Genomic DNA, 21989 nt, shown 5'->3' on the forward strand with positions numbered 1-21989 from the left:
CTCTCCTCCAACAACCAAGACAGCTATGAAGCTCACAAAACTATGACGTTATCAAAGACAACTATTTTAGAGTTCTCGACATTACTTAAAGGTGTATAACAAAAAAGGCATCAAGGTAGCTCAGCTGGTAAAGAATCCACCTCCAATGCAGGAGACATGGGTTCGATCCCTGGGTTGGGAAGACCCCCCTGGAGAAGGGAATGGTAACCTGCTCCAGTGTTTTTGCCCAGAGCATCCCATGGACAGAGGAGCCAGGAGAGCTACAGTGGTCACAAGATTAGACACCTGGTCACAAGAGTAGACATGTGGACATGATTTCGTGACTAAATAACAGCACTCTTCAGTTCCAGGGTCCGTTTCTTCCCAATTTCTTGAGGCTAGTTCTTGGAGCTGTGACAGCATTCATCCTGGCTACAGTCTAGTCATCATGTAGCTAACTTCTCCACCTAGTGAAGGTTCCAGTATCTATAAGACCCCTCACAGGACATAGCTCAGAATATCCTCTATAGCGCTTCAGGAAGAACTGAAGGGCCTTGATGCTATTTACTGACTAAAGTATTACTGTTTAGACTTGTTGGGCTGTTTTCCTTTGTCTGCATGTTCTAACTTCTCTGATTAAACTGATTCTTTGGCCAACGTTTTTCCACGGAACAAAGGCAGGAGGCGGACATGAGGGGCAAGGACCATAGGGTCCCACTTGGTTTCAGTAAGATACCTGGGAAAGGGATCTTGTGCACAAAGAGATGCCATGCATTGTGATGAGAATACATGCAGTTCTGTTTATATTAAGATTTCCAAAGGTCATGATCAAGCAGACTATAAGGTGTTTGCAGAGCAATCTTAATCATAAAATCAAAGGGGGAAAAAAAGGAAAAAAGAATTCACGTACATCAGTCTTCCTTTGAAAATCCAAAACGACAATTTCTTCCTTTTTCTTTATTACACCGTTCATTTCATTTATATTTAATGCACTTCATTGCATGGCTGGGTTTAAGTCTGGCGTTTCTCAGGTCTCTAACTGCCTGTTGGTTCTCATCTTGTGTCCCGTGGATTTCATTTCCCTGCAGACATTTACCTCAGGTCCGTCAGATGATTCTACATCAATTGTGTGTCTTATATATATATACTCTATATATAATGCATTATAGCTATAATATAATGCATTATAACTATAATAAAGTATGTAAGATAAATTATATACGCATTAAATTATATACATAGTACACATTAACTAATTATATTTAATTATATTAAAGTGTCAAATACATTTCATGGTTTTTAATTGCCTGTACAGTTGGGAAGTCCCAACTCTTTAATAAACTCTTTTAATTTAATAGGACTATAATTCCTAGAGTTACAATGATGAAAATAGTTTGTGTGTCTGTGTGTGTGTCTGGGTCTGTGTGTACCTTTGTGTGTGTCTGTGTGTTTCTATGTCTGTTGGTGTGTCTGTGTGTGTGTGTGTGTTTCTGTGTGCCTGTGTGTGTCTACATCTCTGTGTGTGTGTATGTCTGTATGTGTCTGTGTATCTGTCTCTGTGTGTGTGTCTCTGTGTGTGTCTGTGTGTGCTTGTGTCCGTGTGTGTGTTTGTATGTCTGTGTCTGTGTGTGTGTGTCTTTGTCTACATGTTATTTCTATGTGTATGTGTCTGTGTGTCCGTGTGTCTGTGTGTGTCTTCATGTGTCTGTTTGTGTATCCATGTGTGTGTTGGTGTGTATGTGTGTCTCTGTGTGTGTGCACGCATGCTATTTTTCTTGGTTCTGGACTGAAAACAATGGGGGCAACTCTCTAGTTAATGAGAATAGGTCACTGCGAGATTGCACACAGACCACACGTGCTACACTTTACAGACGTTTCTCTAATAACCTGACTAGTGAAGGGGTGACTTTTCTCTAGCACAGAAGGATCCAGAGTTTCCATAATTCACTCATGAGGCCAGCAGAAAGTGGGGGCTGTGCTCAGGAGACGGGAAGTGCATGAATCACTGAGTCAGGGAGATAGCTGCTGCCATTTAATTCTTGAGAAAACATCCCCAGGCAGTAAACACCTCACCACGGTTCCCAACACACTAGATCCTTCGGAGACTGAGCATCTGAAAGGGGGAGCCATTTCTTCCATTAATATTGTGCAAAGAAACAAGAATTTTTTAAACTATGTCATGTACATTAGTTAGTTAAAACAAAGTTTTTTGAAATCTGAAATGTATTTAAGGATTCACTCATGGGATGGTAGGCCGACATTTCCAGACTCTAATTCTTTGTCACAAAGAATGAGAACATAACTTGTAGGAGGACAAATTTTTATACTGCACATGTGTACTATACCAGATGAATTTATTAAATATGCCATCTCAAAAATATACCATAAATATAAATGTAACTATTGCTTGATTATTTATTTAGGAATACATCAGTTCAGTTCAGTCCAGTCACTCAGTCATGTCCGACTCTGTGACACCATGGACTGCAGCACGCCAGTCTTCCTATCCATCACCACTCCCAGAGCTTGGTCACACTCATGTCCATTGAGTTGGTGATGTCATCCAACTACCTCATCCTCTGTTGTCCCCTTCTCCTCCTGCCTTCAGTCTTTCCCAGCATCAGGGTTTTTTCCAATGAGTCGGGTCTTCGAATCAGGTGGCCAAAGTATTGGAGTTTCAGCTTCAACATCAGTCCTTGCAATGAATATTCAGGACTGATTTCCTTTACTATGGACTGGTTGGATCTCCTTCCAGTCTAAGGAACTCTCAAGAGTCTTCTCCAACACCACAGTTCAAAGGCATCAATTCTTTGTCACTCAGCTTTCTTTATGGTCCAACTCTCACATCCATACATGACCACTGGAAAAACCATAGCCTTGACTCGACGGACCTTTGTTGGCAAAGTAATGTCTCTACATTTTAAATGCTGTCTAGGTTGGTCATAGCTTCCCTTCCAAGGATTAATTTCCATAAAATTTGCAATACTGTTATAAATAATATATCATTATTAGTGGGTACAGTGTTGTTTGTGTGTTATCAATGTATAAGGTCATTCAGTTCAGTTCAGTTCAGTCGCTCAGTCATGTCTGACTCTCCGCGACCCCATGAATCACAGCATGCCAGGCCTCCCTGTCCATCACTAACTCTCGGAGGTCATAACAGTATATAATTGTGGATATATATTTACTGTTTAATTAATCATTTATGAGTTTCATATAATAAAATATACTCAAACACAGAAATGTTTACTTGGTTTACATAATTTATAAAAAAAAATATTGGAAGTCCCTGGTGTCCTCATGGTAAAGAATCCACCAGCCAGTGCAGGGGACACAGGTTTGAGGAAGATTCCATGTGCCTCGGGGCAGCAACACCCTTGCACCACAAATACTGAGCCCATGTGCTTCAACTACGGAAGCCCGTATTCAGGAGCCCATCCTCCAGAACAAGAGAAGCCACTGCAATGAAAAGTCCGTGCGCCACAAGTAGAGAGTAAGCCCCATTCGCTGCAAGTACAGAAAGCCTGAAAGCTCAACAAAGACCCAAAGCAGCCAAACATAAATAAATGCATAAAGTGCTTATATATTTCTCATTCGTGTGTGACTTGGCTGATCATATCAATATAATAAATGTGGCTGCGGATAAGACTACATAAATGGATTACGGCTTATAGCATATCCTTATACTGTATAGAGATATGGAGCTATTTCCTCTGAGTCTTCTAAAGGAAGTAGAGAGATGCCGACTGCATCCTGTCAGTACAGGAGCAGGTAGGCTACCAGATAATGGGATCGTGGGACAACCAGGGTTCTAGAACTAGAACATTCTAGGGGTGAGCCAGAAGCAGTGAGAGGAGCAACAAGGAAACTATAATGAATATCTCCTATCAATCTATAATGGAACAGAATCTGAAAAACACTCATATTTCGCTTCAGTCGTGTCCGACTCTGGGCGACCCCATAGATGGCAGCCCACCAGGCTCCCCTGTCCCTGGGATTCTCCAGGCAAGAACACTGGAGTGGGTTGCCATTTCCTTCGCCAATGCATGCAAGTGAAAAGTGAAAGTGAGTCAGTCCAACTCTTCGTGACCCCATGGACTGTAGCCTACCAGGCTCCTCTGTCCATGGGATTTTCCAGGCAAGAGTACTGAAGTGGGTTGCCATTTCCTTCTCTTTGAAAAACACTAGATATGAATATATGTATAACCGAACCACTGCTGAATAGCAGAAACTAACTCAACACCATAAATCAAGGATATTTCACTGTTCTAAAAAGAGGTAAGTGAGGCAGGAGGGAATCAAGTCACAGTAAACTCCAATACAAAGAAAAGAACTATAGGGCTTGGCTGCCAGAAAGGTGAGTCTCCACCCACTTCAGTTCCCAGGATCCCACCAGCCACGTGGTGACCTGTCCTCAGTAGGACACGCAGTAACCTAAGGTCAGCAGGCCAGGGTCGGGGGTGCAGAAATGCAGTCCAGAACCACAGTGACTCCCTCCTGCTACTTTATGTCTCTGATGAAACACCACTCCCCTACCGTGCCTTGTCAGAAATGAATATTCTCGAGACACAAGTCCACTGTCGCTCGGAAGCTTAGCAACACGGCTCACACCATGCCCAAGGCACCTTTCGTTCAGAATCCATATAAACCTGCTTCACCGTGTCACTTCCTGCTTCAACAGTTTTAGCAATCTCCAGGGAGTAAAGAACTAAATCTTACATGTTGTCTTGGCTTGAAATTCAACAATATTGACACAGGGACTGTCTTGGTGGTCCAGCGGTTAAGATTTCACCTTCTAAAATGCAGAATGTTGGGTTCCACCCAAGGTAGGAGAACAAAGATCACGCATGCCCAGGAGCAACTAAAAGTTGACACAGCCAAAAAAACAAAAATCAAAAAGTACTGATGCCAACCTAACTTTCAGGCCAAACACCGACACTTCTATTAAAGACACACTGTTCACCTGTCTGTATTTAATCCAAATAGTTTCTTGGTTTTTTTTCACTTTTTCAATCTTGGTAATGTATTCATCTTTGTGTTCTTTATTTATCTACCTTATTATATTTTATAACTTTCTACATTGTTTCACAAATAGACTGCACACCTCTTGATATGAGTTATGGTACTAAATAATTCTTTGCTGCTGCTGCTAAGTCACTTCAGTCGTGTGCGACTCTGTGCGACCCCATAGGCGGAAGCCCATCAGGCTCCCCGATCTCTGGGATTCTCCAGGCAAGAACACTGGAGTGGGTTGCCATTTCCTTCTCCAATGCATGAAACTGAAAAGTGAAAGTGAAGTTGCTCAGTCGTGTCTGACCCTCAGCGACCCCATGGACTGCAGCCTTCCAGGCTCCTCTGTCCATGAGATTTTCCAGGCAAGAGTACTGGAGTGAGGTGCCATTGCCTTCTCCGAAATAATTCTTTAGTTTTTTCTAACTAATTTTAATCAGAGGCTAATTACTTTACAATATTGTGGTGGTTTTTGCCATGCATCAACATGAATCAGCCATGGGTGTACATGGGTCCCCCCCCATCCTGAACCCCACCCACCTCTCTCCCCACCCCATCCCTCCGAGTTGTCCCAGAGCACCAGCTTTGGGTGTCCTACTTCATGCACTGAATTTGCACTAGTCATCTATTTTACGTATGGTGTAAAGAATTCTTTACTTAAGAATTTCTCAGACTACATATTGCAAAGCACCTGCATTATTTTGTACAGGGAAAACAAGAACATTTTAGGTCTTTAATTGGGAGAGAAGAATCTGTTCTCTCAGTCACCATCCACCGCACTGCTGTGGGCACCTGATTAATTACTGGGGACACCAGTCCTCAAAGTTCTTCTCTGAACCTATGCCTTATCTGAACACCATTGTCATTCTCTCAACTTCTCTGGTCTAAAAGGTAAAATTCAAGGTCTGCTCCACGTTGAGTACAAACTACTTTAGGGAAAAAAAAACAAAAAAACAAAGGATTTCATTTAGGGGTCTATGTGGGTTCCTATACCCCAATGTATTTTGCTGGTAAGGTCTATGGGAACATGTGTACCTTGCCCTCTCTGTATCTCTAAGCTCTCGGTTATTAGAACACGATGAAAATGAATTCAAGAACTGAGTAAACATAGGAGGCAGAAAGTCACAGGAGAAATGCAGCCAAAAACTACAGCACTCTCTAAATGACAACGAAGCTATCCTGACTAAAGTAGATTTTACTTTGTGGACAGACCCAAACTCATGTCTTAATGATACAACCTTCTTTAATTTTGCACATAAGGCTAACGGGAAGAGACATTACTCAAAGTTTTTGCAATATAAATAGACTTCATACTGAATGAAAGCAAGGTTCATACAGTTGCTATGAAATATAATCATGAGATACAATAAAAAGGGTGACCAGGGAAACAGGCCACTAAAATAAGTGTGAAGAATTTTAAGTGAAATGTTTGCAGTTTAAATAATGACTTAGTCACAGGCAGGAAATAGGAGCCATTGCAAAATTTTTATCTTTAGAAATTATTTTCAAAAAAAAAAAAATTATTTTCAAGGATCTTCTCCAGCTAACAACATATAAAATCCTGGAAAAGAGGAATCAATGGCACGTTTAATCTCAATCTATGGATTGAATTTATTCAGTGTGGATCAACGAACTCTTAAACTTTGCAGGGAGTTAAGGAGCAGGACTCATTAGAAAGGACCGTGATGCTGGGAAAGGTTGAAGGCAGGAGAAGGGGATGACAGAAGAGGAGACTGTAGGATGGAATCACTGACTCAATGGACCTGAGTTTGAGCAAGCTCCGGGAGTTGGTGATAGACAGGGAAGCCTTGACTCCCTGCAGTCCATGGGGTCGCAAAGAGTTGGACATGAATTAGCGACTGAACAAGAAGAAGCAGGAAGGCATACTCAGTGGGTAAATGCCATTGTGATTTTAATAAGAAATGAGTAAATAAACATATCTACCTCCTCACACACTTACCCTGTCTGTGTGTTAAGTGAGTGAGATAAGAACACTTAAAAGCTATGCTCTAAGTGAGTGACAAGTATACGTGCAATACTAATTATAGTTACCATACTGTTCATTACATCGTTCAATAAATCACAGGATTTCTTCAGGTAATTATAAGTAAACAAAAACATCCTGTAGCTCAGTTGGGAAAGAATCTGCCTGCATTTCAGGAGACCCAGGTTCAAATCCTGGGTCAGGAAGATCCCAGGGAGAAGGGAATGGAAACCCACTCCAGTATTCCTGTCTGGTAAATCTCAGGGACAGAGGAGCCTGGTGGGTTATAGCCCATGGGATCACAATAGTTGGACACTACCGAGTGGCTAAACAACATCAACAGCAACTTATTTAAGTTAATAAAGCTTTATGTTTGAAACTGAGTATCTGATTATGTTGAGGACTCTGAAAGCCTCAAGCGTTTATTTAATGATTATTTGTATTTGGTTCAAAATTTAGCAAACATATTGTCTTGCTGGTTTAGATAGCTCTGTGGGAAAATCAGGAGAAAAACATAATACTGTAATCCAGTATAAAGGGATGAGCAATCCTATACTCACAAGTTTGTGAACCATGAACACTTTATGCTTTTGACACAAACGTGTTGAAGATTAGAAATATGATCTTCATGTTCTAATTGTCTTTAATCAAATGTTGTCTCAAACACAAATAAAGAATGGCTGGGGGCAGAGGTACAAAACGAAACCTATGCCAGGAAAAGAGACAGGAATATACATCCAATCGAATTTTGCATAAAAACACAAAGGAAATTCAGTGGAAAATAAGAAATTTATGGGGTAAAATTGCTGGAAAAGTGGGATATCCATATACCAAAAACAAATAATTCAATACATTCACTACTCCATGTTTTAGAAATAACAGAGAGATACACAGACCTATATGTAAGACCTAAAACAAGAAAGGTCTTCCCTTGTAGCTCAGCTAGTAAAGAATCCGGCTTCAATGCTGGAGAGCTGGATTTAATCTCTCGGTAGGGAAGATCCCCTGGAGAAAGGGAAGGCTATCCACTCCAGTATTCTGGGATGGAGAATTCCAAGAACCATATAGTAGTGGGGTCGCAAAGAGTCGGACATGACCGAGTGACTTTCACTGTCAAAGCAAGGAAGACTCAAGAGGTAAAATATGGGAGGAAACTCTGTGACCAAAGAACAGGAGGTTACTGATTAGAAAATAAAACAAGGCAGATTCATTCACAGGGGTATAGTACCAGGTCTGGTAACCAGGCCTGCTGCTGCTGCTGCTGCTAAGTCACTTCAGTCATATCCGACTCTGTGTGACCCTATAGACGGAAGCCCACCAGGCTCTGCTGTCCCGGGGATTCTCCAGGCAAGAACACTACTGGAGTGGGTTGCCATTTCCTTCTCCAATGTGTGAAAGTGAAGTCGCTCAGTCGTGTCCGACCCTTAGCAACCCCACGGACTGCAGCCTACCAGGCTCCTCCATCCATGGGATTTTCCAGGCAAGAGTACTGGAGTGGCTTGCCATTGCCTTCTCCGAACCAGGCCTAGATCAACACAAAAATATTTACAAACTTGAGGAACACTCTTAAGAAAGTACTAAAGAAGCCTGGGGCTGAGGAAAAATATTTGCCCTTCTATCTCGAAAAGGACTTGTTCCCAGACTACATAAACAACCTCCAACCTTCATAATAAGGAAACAAATAATTCATTTCATAATGACCAGATGATTTAAAGAGACACTTAGCAGAGAAAATAGACAAATGGGACGTGGAGACCTAAAATGTTGTCCCATGGCTTTATTCCCTCAGAAAATGAAAGTTATGACAGTAACTAGATACACTCACACACTTACTTTACTGTCTGAAATGAAAACAACTGATCACACTGAATCCTGGTAAGGATCAGAAGCAATGGAAACTCTCACCGACTGTTAGCAGTACTCTAAAATCAGAACATACTTAGATCCAGTAGTTCCATCCCTAAGTGTATACCTAGGAGATAAAATGGCTCAGTTTCTTATAAAGACTTGTCTATGAACCTGTATCCATCAACATGTGAATGAGTGAAATGGGATATATCCATACGTCCTTGGTGGCTCAGGAGTGAAGAACCTCCCTGCCAGTGCAGGAGACACCGGTTCCATCCTTGGATCAGGAAGACAACCTGGAGGAGAAACTGGCACCCACTCCAGTATTCTTCCATGGGAAATACCCCCAGAGGAGCCTGTCCATGGACAAATGCTGCAGTCCATGGGGCTTCAAAAGAGTTGGACACACTTAGCAACTGACTCCACACACATCACTGTGCCCAAGCAAGATAATACTTTACCAATTGAGTTATCAGAGAAGACCAAAAGGTTGATCTTCAAAACCCAGGGATTGAACCCAGGCCTCCTGAATTGCAGGCAGATTCTTTATGACCTGAGCCACAAGGGAAGAACAGGAATACTGGAGTGGGTAGCATATCCCTTCTCCAGGGAATCTTCCTGACCCAGGAATCGAACTGTGGTCTCTGCATTGCAGGTGGATTCTTTACCAACTGAGCTATCAGGGAAGTTCCAAGATAATACAATACAGGGGTCAAGAGGAATGGAGTCTACAAAGAATATCAGTTCAGTTCAGTTGCTCAGTCATGTCCGACTCTTTGCGACCCCATGAATCACAGCACGCCAGGTCTCCGTGTCCATCACCAACTCCCGGATTTCACTCAAACTCATGTCCATCAAGTCGGTGATGCCATCCAGCCATCCCATTCTCTGTCTTCCCCGTCTCCTCCTGCCCCCAATCCTTCCCAGCATCAGACTCTTTTCCAGTGAGTCACCTCATCACATGAGGTGGCCAAAGTATTGGAGTTTCAGCTTTAGCATCAGTTCTTCCAATGAACACCCAGGATTGATCTCCTTTAGAATGGACTGGTTGGATCTCCTTGCAGTACAAGGGACTTTCAGGAGTCTTCTCCAGCACCACAGTTGAAAAGCATCAACTCTTTGGCGATCAGCTTTCTTCACAGTCCAACTCTCACATCCATACATGACCACTGGCAAAACCATAGCCTTGACTAGACGGACCTTTGTTGGCAAAGTAATGTCTCTGCTTTTTAATATACTATCTAGGTTGGTCATAACTTTCCTTCCAAGGAGTAAGCGTCTTTTAATTTCCTGGCTGCAATCAGCATCTGCAGTGATTTTGCAGCCCCCAAAAATAAAAGTCTGACACTGTTTCCACTGTTACCCCATCTATTTCCCATGAAATGATGGGACCAGATGTCATGATCTTTGTTTTCTGAATGTTGAGCTTCAAGCCAACCTTTTCACTCTCCTCTTTCACTTTCATCAAGAGGCTTTTGAGTTCCTCTTCACTTTCTGCAATAAGGGTGGTGTCATCTACATATCTGAGGTTATTGATATTTCTCCCAGCAATCTTGATTCCAGCTTGTGCTTCTTCCAGCCCAGTGTTCCTCGTGATGTACTCTGCATATAAGTTAAATAAGCAGGGTGACAATATAAAACTTTGACGCACTCCTATTTGGAACCAGTCTGTTGTTCCATGTCCAGTTCTGACTGTTGCTTCCTGACCTGCATACAGGTTTCTCAAGAGGCAGGTCAGGGGGTCTGGTATTCCCATCTCTTTCAGAATTTTCCACAGTTTATTGTGATCCACACAGTCAAAGGCTTTGGCATAGTCAATGAAGCAGAAATAGATATTTTTCTGGAACTCTCTTGCTTTCTCCATGACCCAGCGGATGTTGGCAATTTGATCTCTGGTGCGTCTGCCTTTTCTAAAACCTGCTTGAACATCTTGGAGTTCACGGTTCACATATTGCTGAAGCCTGGCTTGGAGAATTTTGAGCATGACTTTACTACTGTGTGAGATGAGTGCAATTGTCCATTAGTTTGAGCATTCTTTGGCATTGCCTTTCTTTGGGATTGGAATGAAGACTGAATTTTTACAGTCCTGTGGCCACTGCTGAGTTTTCCAAATTTGCTGGCATATTGAGTGCAGCACTTTCACAGCATCATCCTTCAAAATTTGAAATAGCTCAACTGGAATTCTATCACCTCCACTAGCTTTGTTCGTAGTGATGCTTTTTAAGGCCCATTTTAGTTCACATTCCAAGATGTCTGGCTCTAGACAATTATTAAAATAAACATTCTAAGTGAAAGAAGCCAGAAACACACCCACAGATTCAGTTTTTGGAAAATTCTAAAGGATGTCATTTGACTTATTGTGCCAGAAAACTGAAGAGGGAGTTCCCAGGACCGGGTGGGAAGTGACTGACAAGGGTCAGAAGAAAGGATGATCAAGGAGCCTGAGCAAAGTTCTGAACTTGACAGATAAGCTCACCATGCTGATTGAGGAAAGGTTTTCCCAGCTCAGTTCATTCAAAGCTTTTCAACGGTGCACCTCAAATATGTGAACTTTTGTGGAATCTCAACTAAATGAGTTTTAAAAACTCACCTTTCACTTCAGCTATAGAGTTCAGTTCAGTCTCTCAACCATGTCTGACTCTTTACAGTCCTGTGAACTACAGCACACCAGGCTTCCCTGTCCATCACCAACTCCTGGAGTTGGCTTGGTTCAGTTACAGAGGTCCAGTTCAATTTCTGTACTTTTATATCTCTAATCATTATCCACCTTTTCATTATTATTAACAAGATCATCACAGAGCTGGTGTCATCCTGATAGCAAACGGAGTACTATTTACAGAGTAGTTGCCCATGATTTCTTTAATCTGCGTTCCCTGCTGCGTGAATAGTTCAGGAGGAAGGTTGAAAGAACACACATCTTAGTATCAGGAGCTAAAAGTAAGGCAGAAATCTTACCCACTGTAGTGAGACCAGGTTATATCTACAGGGCAAACGAAATTGTAGCGATGAACTTGGGAGGGATCCTTGAGTAGGGTAGGAAATAAGAATTTTCTTTTGTTGAAAATAATTCATTAAATTTACATATAACAATCTAAACTAAAAGAAGCCAGAGTGTACACACACACACAGGATAGAACACTACACAACCAAAACAAAGTTGAACTTTTGCCATCTGTAGCAACTTGGACGGAGAAGGCAATGGCAAGCCACCCCAGTCCTCTTGCTTGGAAAATCCCATGGATGGAGGAGCCTGGTGGGCTGCAGTCTGTGGGGTGGCTAAGGGTCAGACACGACTGAGCGACTTCACTTTCACTTTTCACTTGCACACGTTGGAGAAGGAAATGGCAACCCACTCCAGTGTTCTTGCCTGGAGAATCCCAGGGACTGGGGGAGCCTGGTGGGCTTCCGTCTATGGGGTCGCACAGAGTCGGACACGACTGAAGTGACTTAGTAGCAGCAGCAACTTGGATAGACATTGAGGGTATAGGCTAAGTGAAAGCATTTAGACAGCAAAAGACAAATACTGCATGATATCACTTATATGTTACATCTAAACAATAAATCCAACAGGTCAATATTATAAAAAAGCAGCAAACCAATAGATACACACAACTGACAAGTGCTTACTAGGGGGTTCGGGTAAGATAACAGGAGGGGAGTAAGAGGTATTAGCTATTAAGTACAAAATCAACAGTGTACAAAACTATATTGTACAACACAGGGCACAAAGCCAATATTCTTATAATGATAAATGGAGTATATAAAAATTATGAATCACTACATGATATGTCTATAACTATATAACAATGTACCGTTAAAAATGGAAAAAGATCCTCATGCTGGGAAAGATGGGAGGCAGGAGGAAAAGTGGACGACAGAAAATGGGATGGTTGGATGGCATCACCAACTCGATGGACATGACTTTGAGCAAGCTTGAGGAGTTGGTGATGGACAGCGAAGCCCGGCGTATGGCAGTCCATGAGAATACAAAAAGCCGGACATGACTGAGTGGCTGAACTGACTAATTTCCCATCAGCTAATACTTCAATTTCAAATAAAAAATAAAGACTCAGGGCTGGTGTACTGGGATGACCCTGAGGGATGGGATGGGGAGGGAGGTGGGAGGGGGGTTCAAGATGGGGAACACATGTACACCTGGGGCAGATTCATGTCAATGTATGGCAAAACCAATACAATAATGTAAAGTAATTAGCCTCCAATTAAAATAAATAAATTTTAAAAATAAATAAAGACTCCCCTGAGAAATGCCCTCATAACTGGTTCCCGGGACTGATGCCACATATTAGTCTCCTTACCGCAGACAGGGCCTTCCCTCATGACTCAGTTGGTAGAGAATTCACCTACAATACAAGAGACTTCCTGCATGCATGTGACCCGGGTTCAGTCCCTGGTCGGGAGGATCCCTTGGAGAGATAAATGGCAACTCAATCTAATAGCCTTGCATGGGAAATCCCATGGATAGAGGAGCCTGACAGGCTACAGTCCATGGGGACCAGAGTCGGACACAATTGCGTGACTAAACCACACCAGACAGTACCATGTTTAGTTTTGAAAAATAAGCTTAAACTGACTGCTTCAATGCTAAAGGAATAACACAGAATTTGGGGTTATGTATCTAGGACTGTCCCATTTTGGAATCTGAGGATACAAAGCAATATATATATCACTGTGCTTGAAATACTTCATATGTGCTGTGATTTCTCATCTACTCTGAAGGCCAAATGTCCAAATTTACTTATGCTTCTCTTAAAATTAATACATTTTTAAAAACCACAGATTGCGCAAGAAGCTCAGCTGCCAACCAGGATATCAGAAGATGATGTCTAAGCAACCAAGGTTTTCTGATTAATCACTGTTTGATCATTATGTATTCTGCCAAGAAATGTATCCTATAACAAGCAGAAACAATTCACAACCTCTCCAACAACTGGGAAACCCTCAGATTCTGTACAGGAAGAATCACTAGAGTCACAAGATGAAGGCTGTGTTCCTGACTCTTCTCCTTGGTCTGATTTGTGCTGTCCAGGAAGCTCCAGCTCAGCCAGAATCCTCAGAGGTACCCAAATTCTGCTGATCTGAGAGAAGGTCTTGGTTCTGCGACTGTGACAGAGAAAGACAGTCTTGGTTACATGGATGACCAGCTTGTGTGTGTACGTGTGTGTGCGTGTGTGTGTTTGTGTGTGTGTATACACACATCCTGTGATACACAGATCTGCTGCTGCTGCTGCTAAGTCACTTCAGCTGTGCCCGACTCTGTGTGACCCCATAGATGGCCTCCTATCAGGCTCCTCCGTCCCTGGGATTCTCAAGGCAAGACACTGGAGTAGGTTGCCATTTCCTTCTCCAATGTATGAAAGTGAACAGTGAAAGCGAAATCACTCAGTCGTGTCCGACTCTTAGCAACCTCATGGACTGCAGCCTACCAGGCTCCTCCGCCCATGGGATTTTCCAAGCAAGAGTACTGGAGTGGCGTGCCATTGCCTTCTCTGACACAGATCTACATGAGCATAATACAATCCCCTATCTTCCTGCTCTTTGCATTTTTTTTTCATCTTATTTGTCTGTATGTAAGAAAAAAAAATGCTAATATGCTATCATTTAGGGAGTTATGATCTGTCATGGTTTTTAATGGTGTTGTTTAGCTATTTCAAAGAACTCTAAATTTCTGCTTGAATATGAATCATTATTGCATTTCATGTTATTTGGCAAGGTAGGAGGTAGAACACTACTTTGCTTAATAAGATTGACTTTACTTCTCTTCTGAGGAAAAAGTAGAGATTGTGCTGGGTATTGGTGAAAAACCATGCAGGCAGATTGACTGATGTTTACGGAGCCCTTCCTTGTTAGATTACAGGAAACTGGTATACGATTTACATGGCCGCGGACAACAAGGAGAAGATTGAGGAAGGAGGCCCCCTGCGGACATACTTCCGCCGATTTGAATGCATTGACAACTGTGAAAAACTGTCCATTACTTTTTTTCTCACGTAAGCACAATCTGCCCCAACTGAACACAACCAGACTGTTGAATTCTATCACGGGGTTCGGTCTCCAACGTGCAGTGAACTATGGGGGGATGTAAGTGAAGATGAGTGTGTGAACGCTGTTCATGGAAGGGTGACCTCCAGTGCTGGGGAATGGATAGTGACGAAGGAATGTCTTGTCTGTTTGTTTTTTCAGGAATTACGACAGTTGCACCTTACCCACAGTAGTGGCAGAGAGAGCAGAAGGAAATGTTTACCACGTAGATTGTGAGTAGGCAAGCTTTGTCAATGTGTGCGTCTCCTCAAGTGTGTGAGTTACTAAGTCGTGTCCCACTCTTTGTGACCACCTTGGACTGAAGCGTGCCAAGCTTCCCTGTCCTTCACCATGTCCCAGAGTTTGCTCAGACTCTTGTGATGCCATCCAACCATCTCGTCCTCTGTCACCCCCTTCTCCTGCAGCCCTCAATCTTTCCGTCATCACGGTCTTTTCCAATGAGTCACCTCATCCCATCAGGTGGCCAAAGAGTTTGAAGCTTCAACTTCAGAATCAGTCCTTCCAATGAATATTCGGGTTTGGTTTCCTAGAGGATTGACTCGTTTGATTTCCTTGCAGTCCAAGGAGTGGGTAGTCATTTCCGTCTCCAGGGAATCTTGTCACCCCAAGGACAAAAGACATGTCTTTTGCATTGCAGGCAGATTCTTTACTGTCTAGGCCACTAAACCATCGGCCGTGGTGAGATTGATGGTCTTGGCCCCATCTAAGACAACTAGATGTCTGGACTTCTGTACTATTTTCTCTATTCATGGCAAAGGCCACCTTGGGAAAGACATGAAATTTTCCAGGCATTAATTCTGCACCAGAAAACTAGGATAAGGTCCAATATGGAAGGTGCCATTGATGGCATCTGAGAAAAAGCCCCAGAACACAGATTCCTCATGTTCCTCTGACACAGGGAAGTGTATACGGCTACCTAAGATTCCAACAATGCCTTAAAAAAATTATTTTCTTTTATTTGACATGCATGTGTCTGTGCTCAGATGCTCAGTCTTGACTGACTCTTAATGACCCCGTGAACTATAGGCTACAGGTTCCTCTGTCCATGGGATACTCCAGGCAAGAATATTGGAGGGGGTTGCCATTTCCTTCTCCAGGGAGATTCCTGACCTGGGGATCAAAGGGACATCTCAGGCATCTCCAGCACCAGCAGGCAGATTTCTTACAGCTGAGCCCCCTGGGAAGCCACTTATTTAAGCTTACAAAGTCAAAATTGCTTTAACTAAAGAAATTCTTTAAATATTAAAAAATTTTACTAGCCTGATTAAGAAGTAAAACCTGATTAAATTAAATGCCACAGAAAAGTATGAGGAAAAAGTAATAGAAAAATTTCAAAATAATTTTTCTCTTATTTGAAAACAAAAGGGGACTATCACAGATTTCTATCTCTATTGTTTTCTATACTGGAAAGAATTCTCATATACCGATGCTGTAACATTGAGTGATTAAATGGCTACATATTTTATTTTCAAAGGAGAAAATGTGTAACGGAGCATTCTAATTTGGTCTGCTGCATGCTTTTTTAATTTCCAATGTGGACATGTAGCCGCAGGAACGATGTCAGAATCATTTCAGAGCATATATCTCCAGTATTTGGCAATCGCCTCATTTCTAGCTCTTTTACCACCCTTTGTACTAGGAAATAACTTTAGTTTATCTATTAGCTTTTATTTTAACATGATTTGCTTACATTTAGAGAATACCTTTGTAATCAGGACTGTACTTGTAAATTCAGTCACAAAATCCCTGAAAAGTTAATAGTCATCTTTAATGGTAAGCTCTTATGAGCTGGTATGAGATGGTTCAGGTCCACCACCTACTATAATTGGAATAAGCAACTTCACTATCCTTCATAGATTGTTCAGTCCAGAAGACTGGAAGTCTTTACGATGTTCAGAAGAGAGTCATGTGGAGAAAGCTTTCTTACTTCACTAGCTATCTTAACTGTTACTTACAACACACCCACTATAAATGTCAATGTGACAAAGGTCACCATCAGAGGTATGCGGAGAATAAGAGACAACCAAATGAAAAGGAAAGAAGTTAATTGTATTGAGGTTTGAATTTATGTTTTTCCTCTCACAGTCATGGGTAAAAATTCTGTGCAACTGATCCGTGTATCAGAAAGCATGTTGGTATTCTATGCTGAAAACTTTGATGGCGAGAAGACCACAAACGTGACTTATGCCCTCGGTATGTACTGGAACTCATTCTATGCAAACTGGTCATGTTCATATTATCAGTATTTTTGTACTGATGACAGAAGCATTACAGACGGTATATTTTATTAAGCACACTGGAGCACATGTGTATTTACACAGGAGAATTCAGACTTCATGTAACATGAGTAGGGCTGCACCCAAAGGTTGTTTAATGGGAAACTGAACAAACGTAGCCACTGGCGATTCTATCATGTGGCTTTTTAAAAAATTAGATACACTCATCCTGGAGGTTCAATGAAATATTCTAGGATGGTCCATGGGATTCTTGTCAAATATCACATATTGGACTGGCCAGATTCTGAAACCAAAATGAACCAAGGTTTAAACTTGAGTTTTGCAGACTCACAGTTCCCGATCATGAATGCATTCATCTCCACCACAAATGCTTTACTCTTTGTCACGATCATTAAAATAAATCCTGAGACCTGAACAAAATGCTTTGCAAAACACAGTGGATCATATTGAATCCTTCAGCGGCATATGGTCAGGCAAGTGAATCATGTGCCATGTGGCCAACCCCACAGGGTCACTGCCTGGTCCTTTTATCCTTTCTGATATTAAATCCATACTGGGACTGAGTAAGGGCAGTGTCTGGTCACGGCGGATGACAAAGCCTGAGTTTTTCCCCTCAGTAACATCTGTGATGAAACTAGTATTTGGGGAATGTTCAAATCACTTCTCCCCCTTCGTTTGAATATTGTTCTTCAGTCACTAACGTCTGCCTGACCCGTTGCAACCTCAGGGACTGCAGCAAGCCAGGCTCCTCTGTCTTCTACTCTGTCCCAGAGTTTGTTCAAACTTATGCTCATTGAGTCAGTGGTGCTATCTAACCACTCCTGTGACTGGAGACCGTGAAAACCCCAGGGAGGGAATTCTAGGATGGAGACAAATGGACAGGAAGGGTTGGAGTTAGGAGACATTCTGAGTTGCAAACTCCACCATCACCTTCTTGGACGTTCCACTAGAGAACAGCACTGATTTGGGGCTGCTTAAGCTCACAGGTGAATGGTCTGTAGTTCTCTCCGTAGTTGTGAGACCTGGAGTGTGAGAAAATGGAAACTCTGTGGACTCTCTCCCCACAGACCCACCTGAAGTCCTGTATGCACACACAGGCACCTCTGTAGAAAATTCGCTGGTGAGCAGGCTATAGGAGATGGGGGAGGGGAGTGGTCACGGTGAGACTTACTGGAAGCGACAGATACGAGCCAGGGGACACTCTATAACCTAGGAAGGATTCTAACGCACACCTCTCTGCCCTGTTTGCTATGAAATTTAGGCAAAGGGAGCAGTTTGAGTCAAGAAGATATTCAGAAGTATGAGGAAATTAACAACGAAAGGGGAATTCCAAATGAAAATACAGAAGATGGCGCCCAAACAGGTAAAGGCCCTGAGGACAGCAGGTATCGGAAATGAAAGCCCATCACGAGGATACTTGATTCAAATTTCCTCCCTCCTCAGTCATCTTTCATACTGAATTTTACGAAATAATTATTTTGGGTAGAGGCATATCAATAGTCAATTTTGCCCTTCTTCATTCTCTTTCACAGACCACTGTCCCAAATAAGAACTGAGAACCTCCATTGGGTGAGTAATAACATGATACCTAACAACGCTGAGTCCTTTGGTAGGTTAAGGCTTTTTTTTTTCCCCCTGGGGGGCATACTGCTTTAAGAATGGGATATATACACAATGGACTAATACGTAACCCTGACAAAGACGGAAATAATGCCATTTGCAGCAACACGGATGGACCCAGAGATAATAAAAAACTCACAAAGAGAAAAGCACATCTCACATGACATCCCTTACATGGGGAATGTAACATACGACACAAATGAATTATTTACAAAATAGAAACAGACTCAAGGCCCAGAAAACAAAAATATGGTTACCAAAGTGATAACTGGGGGGAGGGATGAGTTGGGAGTTTGGGTTTAAGAGATACATACTACTAAACATAAAATAAACAGCTAGAATCTGCCGTGGAGCACAGAATTCTGTACTCAATGACTTGTAATAACCTGTAAAGAGAATAATCTTAAAAGGTATATATTTGCATACATATGTGTGTAACTGAGGGCTTCCCTGGTAGCTCAGTATAAAGAATCTGCCTGCTGATGCAGGAGACGTGGGTCAGGGAATAGGTAATGACTAGCCGGTCCAGTATTCTTGCCTAGAAAATGCCAAAGACACAGGAATCTGGCAACATACCATAGGGACAAAAGAGTAGGATATGACTTGGCAACTAAATAAAAACAACAAATGTATGCATAAAGCTCTTTGCTGAACACTTGAAACTAACACAACATTGCACATCAACTACATTTCAAAAAAACTTTACTTTAACAAAATAGGATCACAAAACCATCCACCTTGCAAAGTGGCAAAGGCTAGGGCTCCCACTCAGTGTTTGGACTTAAGTATCTAAACACTCACACTGGTCTAGACCCCACAGTGACATGTTTTGCAGGAGATTGTGTGAAGCCCTGAGCTGTGAAACATGGTGAACTCTGGGAACCCCAGTGTGAATGAATGATCTCGCAGCCACATCTTTGTGATCGTAGGGAAGATTTATAGAAGATGTAAGCAGCATAGGTAACCCAGTACATAGTTTCCAACATCTCGGACATGTGCATATGTAACTTACTAACTCTCATCATAAGACCTGATAACCAGGTTGCTCACAGCTAGCTTCAGTTCAGTTGCTGAGTCATGTCTGACTCTTTGTGACCCCATTGGACGGCAGCACGCCAGGCCTCCCTGTCCATCACCAACTCCAGGAGCTTACTCAAACTCATGTCCATCCAGGCTGTGATGCCATCCAACTGTCTCATCCTCTGTCGTTCCCTTCTCCTCCCACATTCAAACTTTCCCAGCACCAGGGGCTTTTCCAGTGAGTCAGTTCTTCGCATAATGTGACGAAAGTATTGGAGTTTCAGCTTCAGAATCAGTCCTTCCAATGAACATTCAGGACTAATTTCCATTAGGATGGACAGGTTGGATCTCCTTGCAGTCCAAGAGTCTTCCTCAACACCACAGTTGAACAGCTTCAATACATCGGCGCTCAACTCTCTTTATATTCTAACTCTCACATTGATACATGACTACTGGAAAAACTATAATTTTACTAGATAAACACCAAGTAGTAATTCTATGCAAGTCACACAGAGACTCCTGTGCAATAGGTCTTATAGGGAAATTTCTCCCTACTTCCACCGGTAACTCTTTCTATGTTCTCTTTCATTCTCTGACCAACATCATGTTAATCATAATCATCTCAACAACGTCTTAAATTTTTTCAAGGTTAAAGAAGAAAACGAAGTAAGAATATGAGAAGCATCGTATCATTAATGTGTCACAATCATCCATATGAAGATTATAGACCTTTTCCTTGAAATCATCCTTTCTTCTCTCCCAGGAAATCATGATACTGGACCCATGGCTGTCCTGCCACAAATCTCCTCTGCTCTTGCTGATGTTACTGAATTCCTAAACTGTTCAATAAAATGATTAATACAAATATGTGTCCATAAATAAAGATGCCATATTTGCAAATGCTAAAAATATGTAAATCCAACTATGTAGAAAATTGAGTATACCATGTGGCAGGAGATAACTCTGTTTAGGACACATGGTGTGAACACTGCAAGTAACTTGGTGAGAAGAGAGAATAAATCACAGATACTAATTTTCTCTGAGCTTCCCTTGTGGCTCAGCTGGTAAAGAATCCATCTGCAATGAGGCAAAACTGGGTTCGATCCCTGGGCTGGCAAGAACCCCAGAGAAGGCCATGTACACCCACTCCAATATTCTGGCCTGGAGAATTCATGGACTGTATAGTCAATGGGGTTGTAAGGAGTCTGCCACGGCTGAACGACTTTCTCTTTCATTAATTTTATACAGTGATATGAGGTTCCCACCAGATGTTATATGAGCGATGGGACTGGTTAGACAGACAGCTTCAAATAGAACCTGTGCTTTCCAAACTGGCATCGAAAAACAACTCAATTCTGTGGTTAAGCAGTGCTCATCTGCTGTGGGATTGCTGGTAGTGATAAGGATTTGGCAGAATGCAGTGTTACATGGGTTTCCCAGGTGGCTTCACTGGTTTAGAATATGCTAACTGATGCAGATCACACAAGACACCTGGGACCCTTCCCTGGGTTGGGAAGATCCCCAAGGAAGGGCATGGCAACCCACTCCAGTATTCTTGCCTGGAGATTCCCATGGACAGGGGAGCCTTGCAGGCTATGGGGTCAATGGAGTCCCAAAGAATCAGACATGATTTATTGATTGAGCACACACACACATACAACCAAAGTGAATAGTAACTACTCAAGAGAGAGCACAGAGGTTGGATACAAGGCACCGGGTATGTGATGTCCCATTTGGGGCTTCTAGTGTTCAGCTCCACCTCCGGAAGCAGTGGCTTTGCTGCTGATGGAGGTGATGAGTTATCTGTTGCTGTTCAGTCACTCATCAGTGGTGTTTTAAAATTCATTTTAAAGAGTCATTCATTGGTGCCTAGTGATGGGGAACACAGGAGCCTCGTGGGAACCCACAATGGTCACGCCACTGGACCAGACAAGAGATTCAGTCCATTTAAGTTCAGTTCAGTTGCTCAGTTGTGTCCGACTCTTTGCAACCCCATAGACTGCAGCACGCCAGGCCTCTCTGTCCATCACCAACTCCTGGAGCTTGCTCAAACTCAGGTCCATCGAGTCAGTGATGCCATCCAACCATCTTATCCTCTGTCATCCCCTTCTCCCACCTTCAATCTTTCCCACCTTCGGGGTCTTTTCCAATGACTCAGTTCTTCCCATCAGGTGACCAAAATATTGGAGTTTCAGCTTCAGCATCAGTCCTTCCAATGACTACTCAGGACT

The 21989-nt window shown here is 42.4% G+C and overlaps 1 protein-coding gene across 1 annotated transcript; it reads left to right on the forward strand.

The window, feature by feature from the left end:
- Positions 1-13740: 13740 nt before the first annotated feature.
- Positions 13741-20667, forward strand: LOC129564433 (allergen Bos d 2-like). The gene is made up of 7 exons (XM_055438428.1): positions 13741-13898; positions 14690-14829; positions 15023-15093; positions 16967-17074; positions 18380-18481; positions 18651-18687; positions 20407-20667. The coding sequence occupies exons 1-6, from the start codon at positions 13818-13820 to the stop codon at positions 18665-18667; spliced, it is 519 nt and encodes a 172-aa protein (XP_055294403.1). The 5' UTR covers positions 13741-13817; the 3' UTR covers positions 18668-18687; positions 20407-20667.
- Positions 20668-21989: the final 1322 nt, after the last annotated feature.

Source organism: Moschus berezovskii, chromosome X (genome assembly GCF_049115385.1).
Source record: "Moschus berezovskii isolate FMDL1 chromosome X, NW_MosBer_1.0, whole genome shotgun sequence".
In the NCBI taxonomy this organism is placed as follows: domain Eukaryota; kingdom Metazoa; phylum Chordata; class Mammalia; order Artiodactyla; family Moschidae; genus Moschus; species Moschus berezovskii.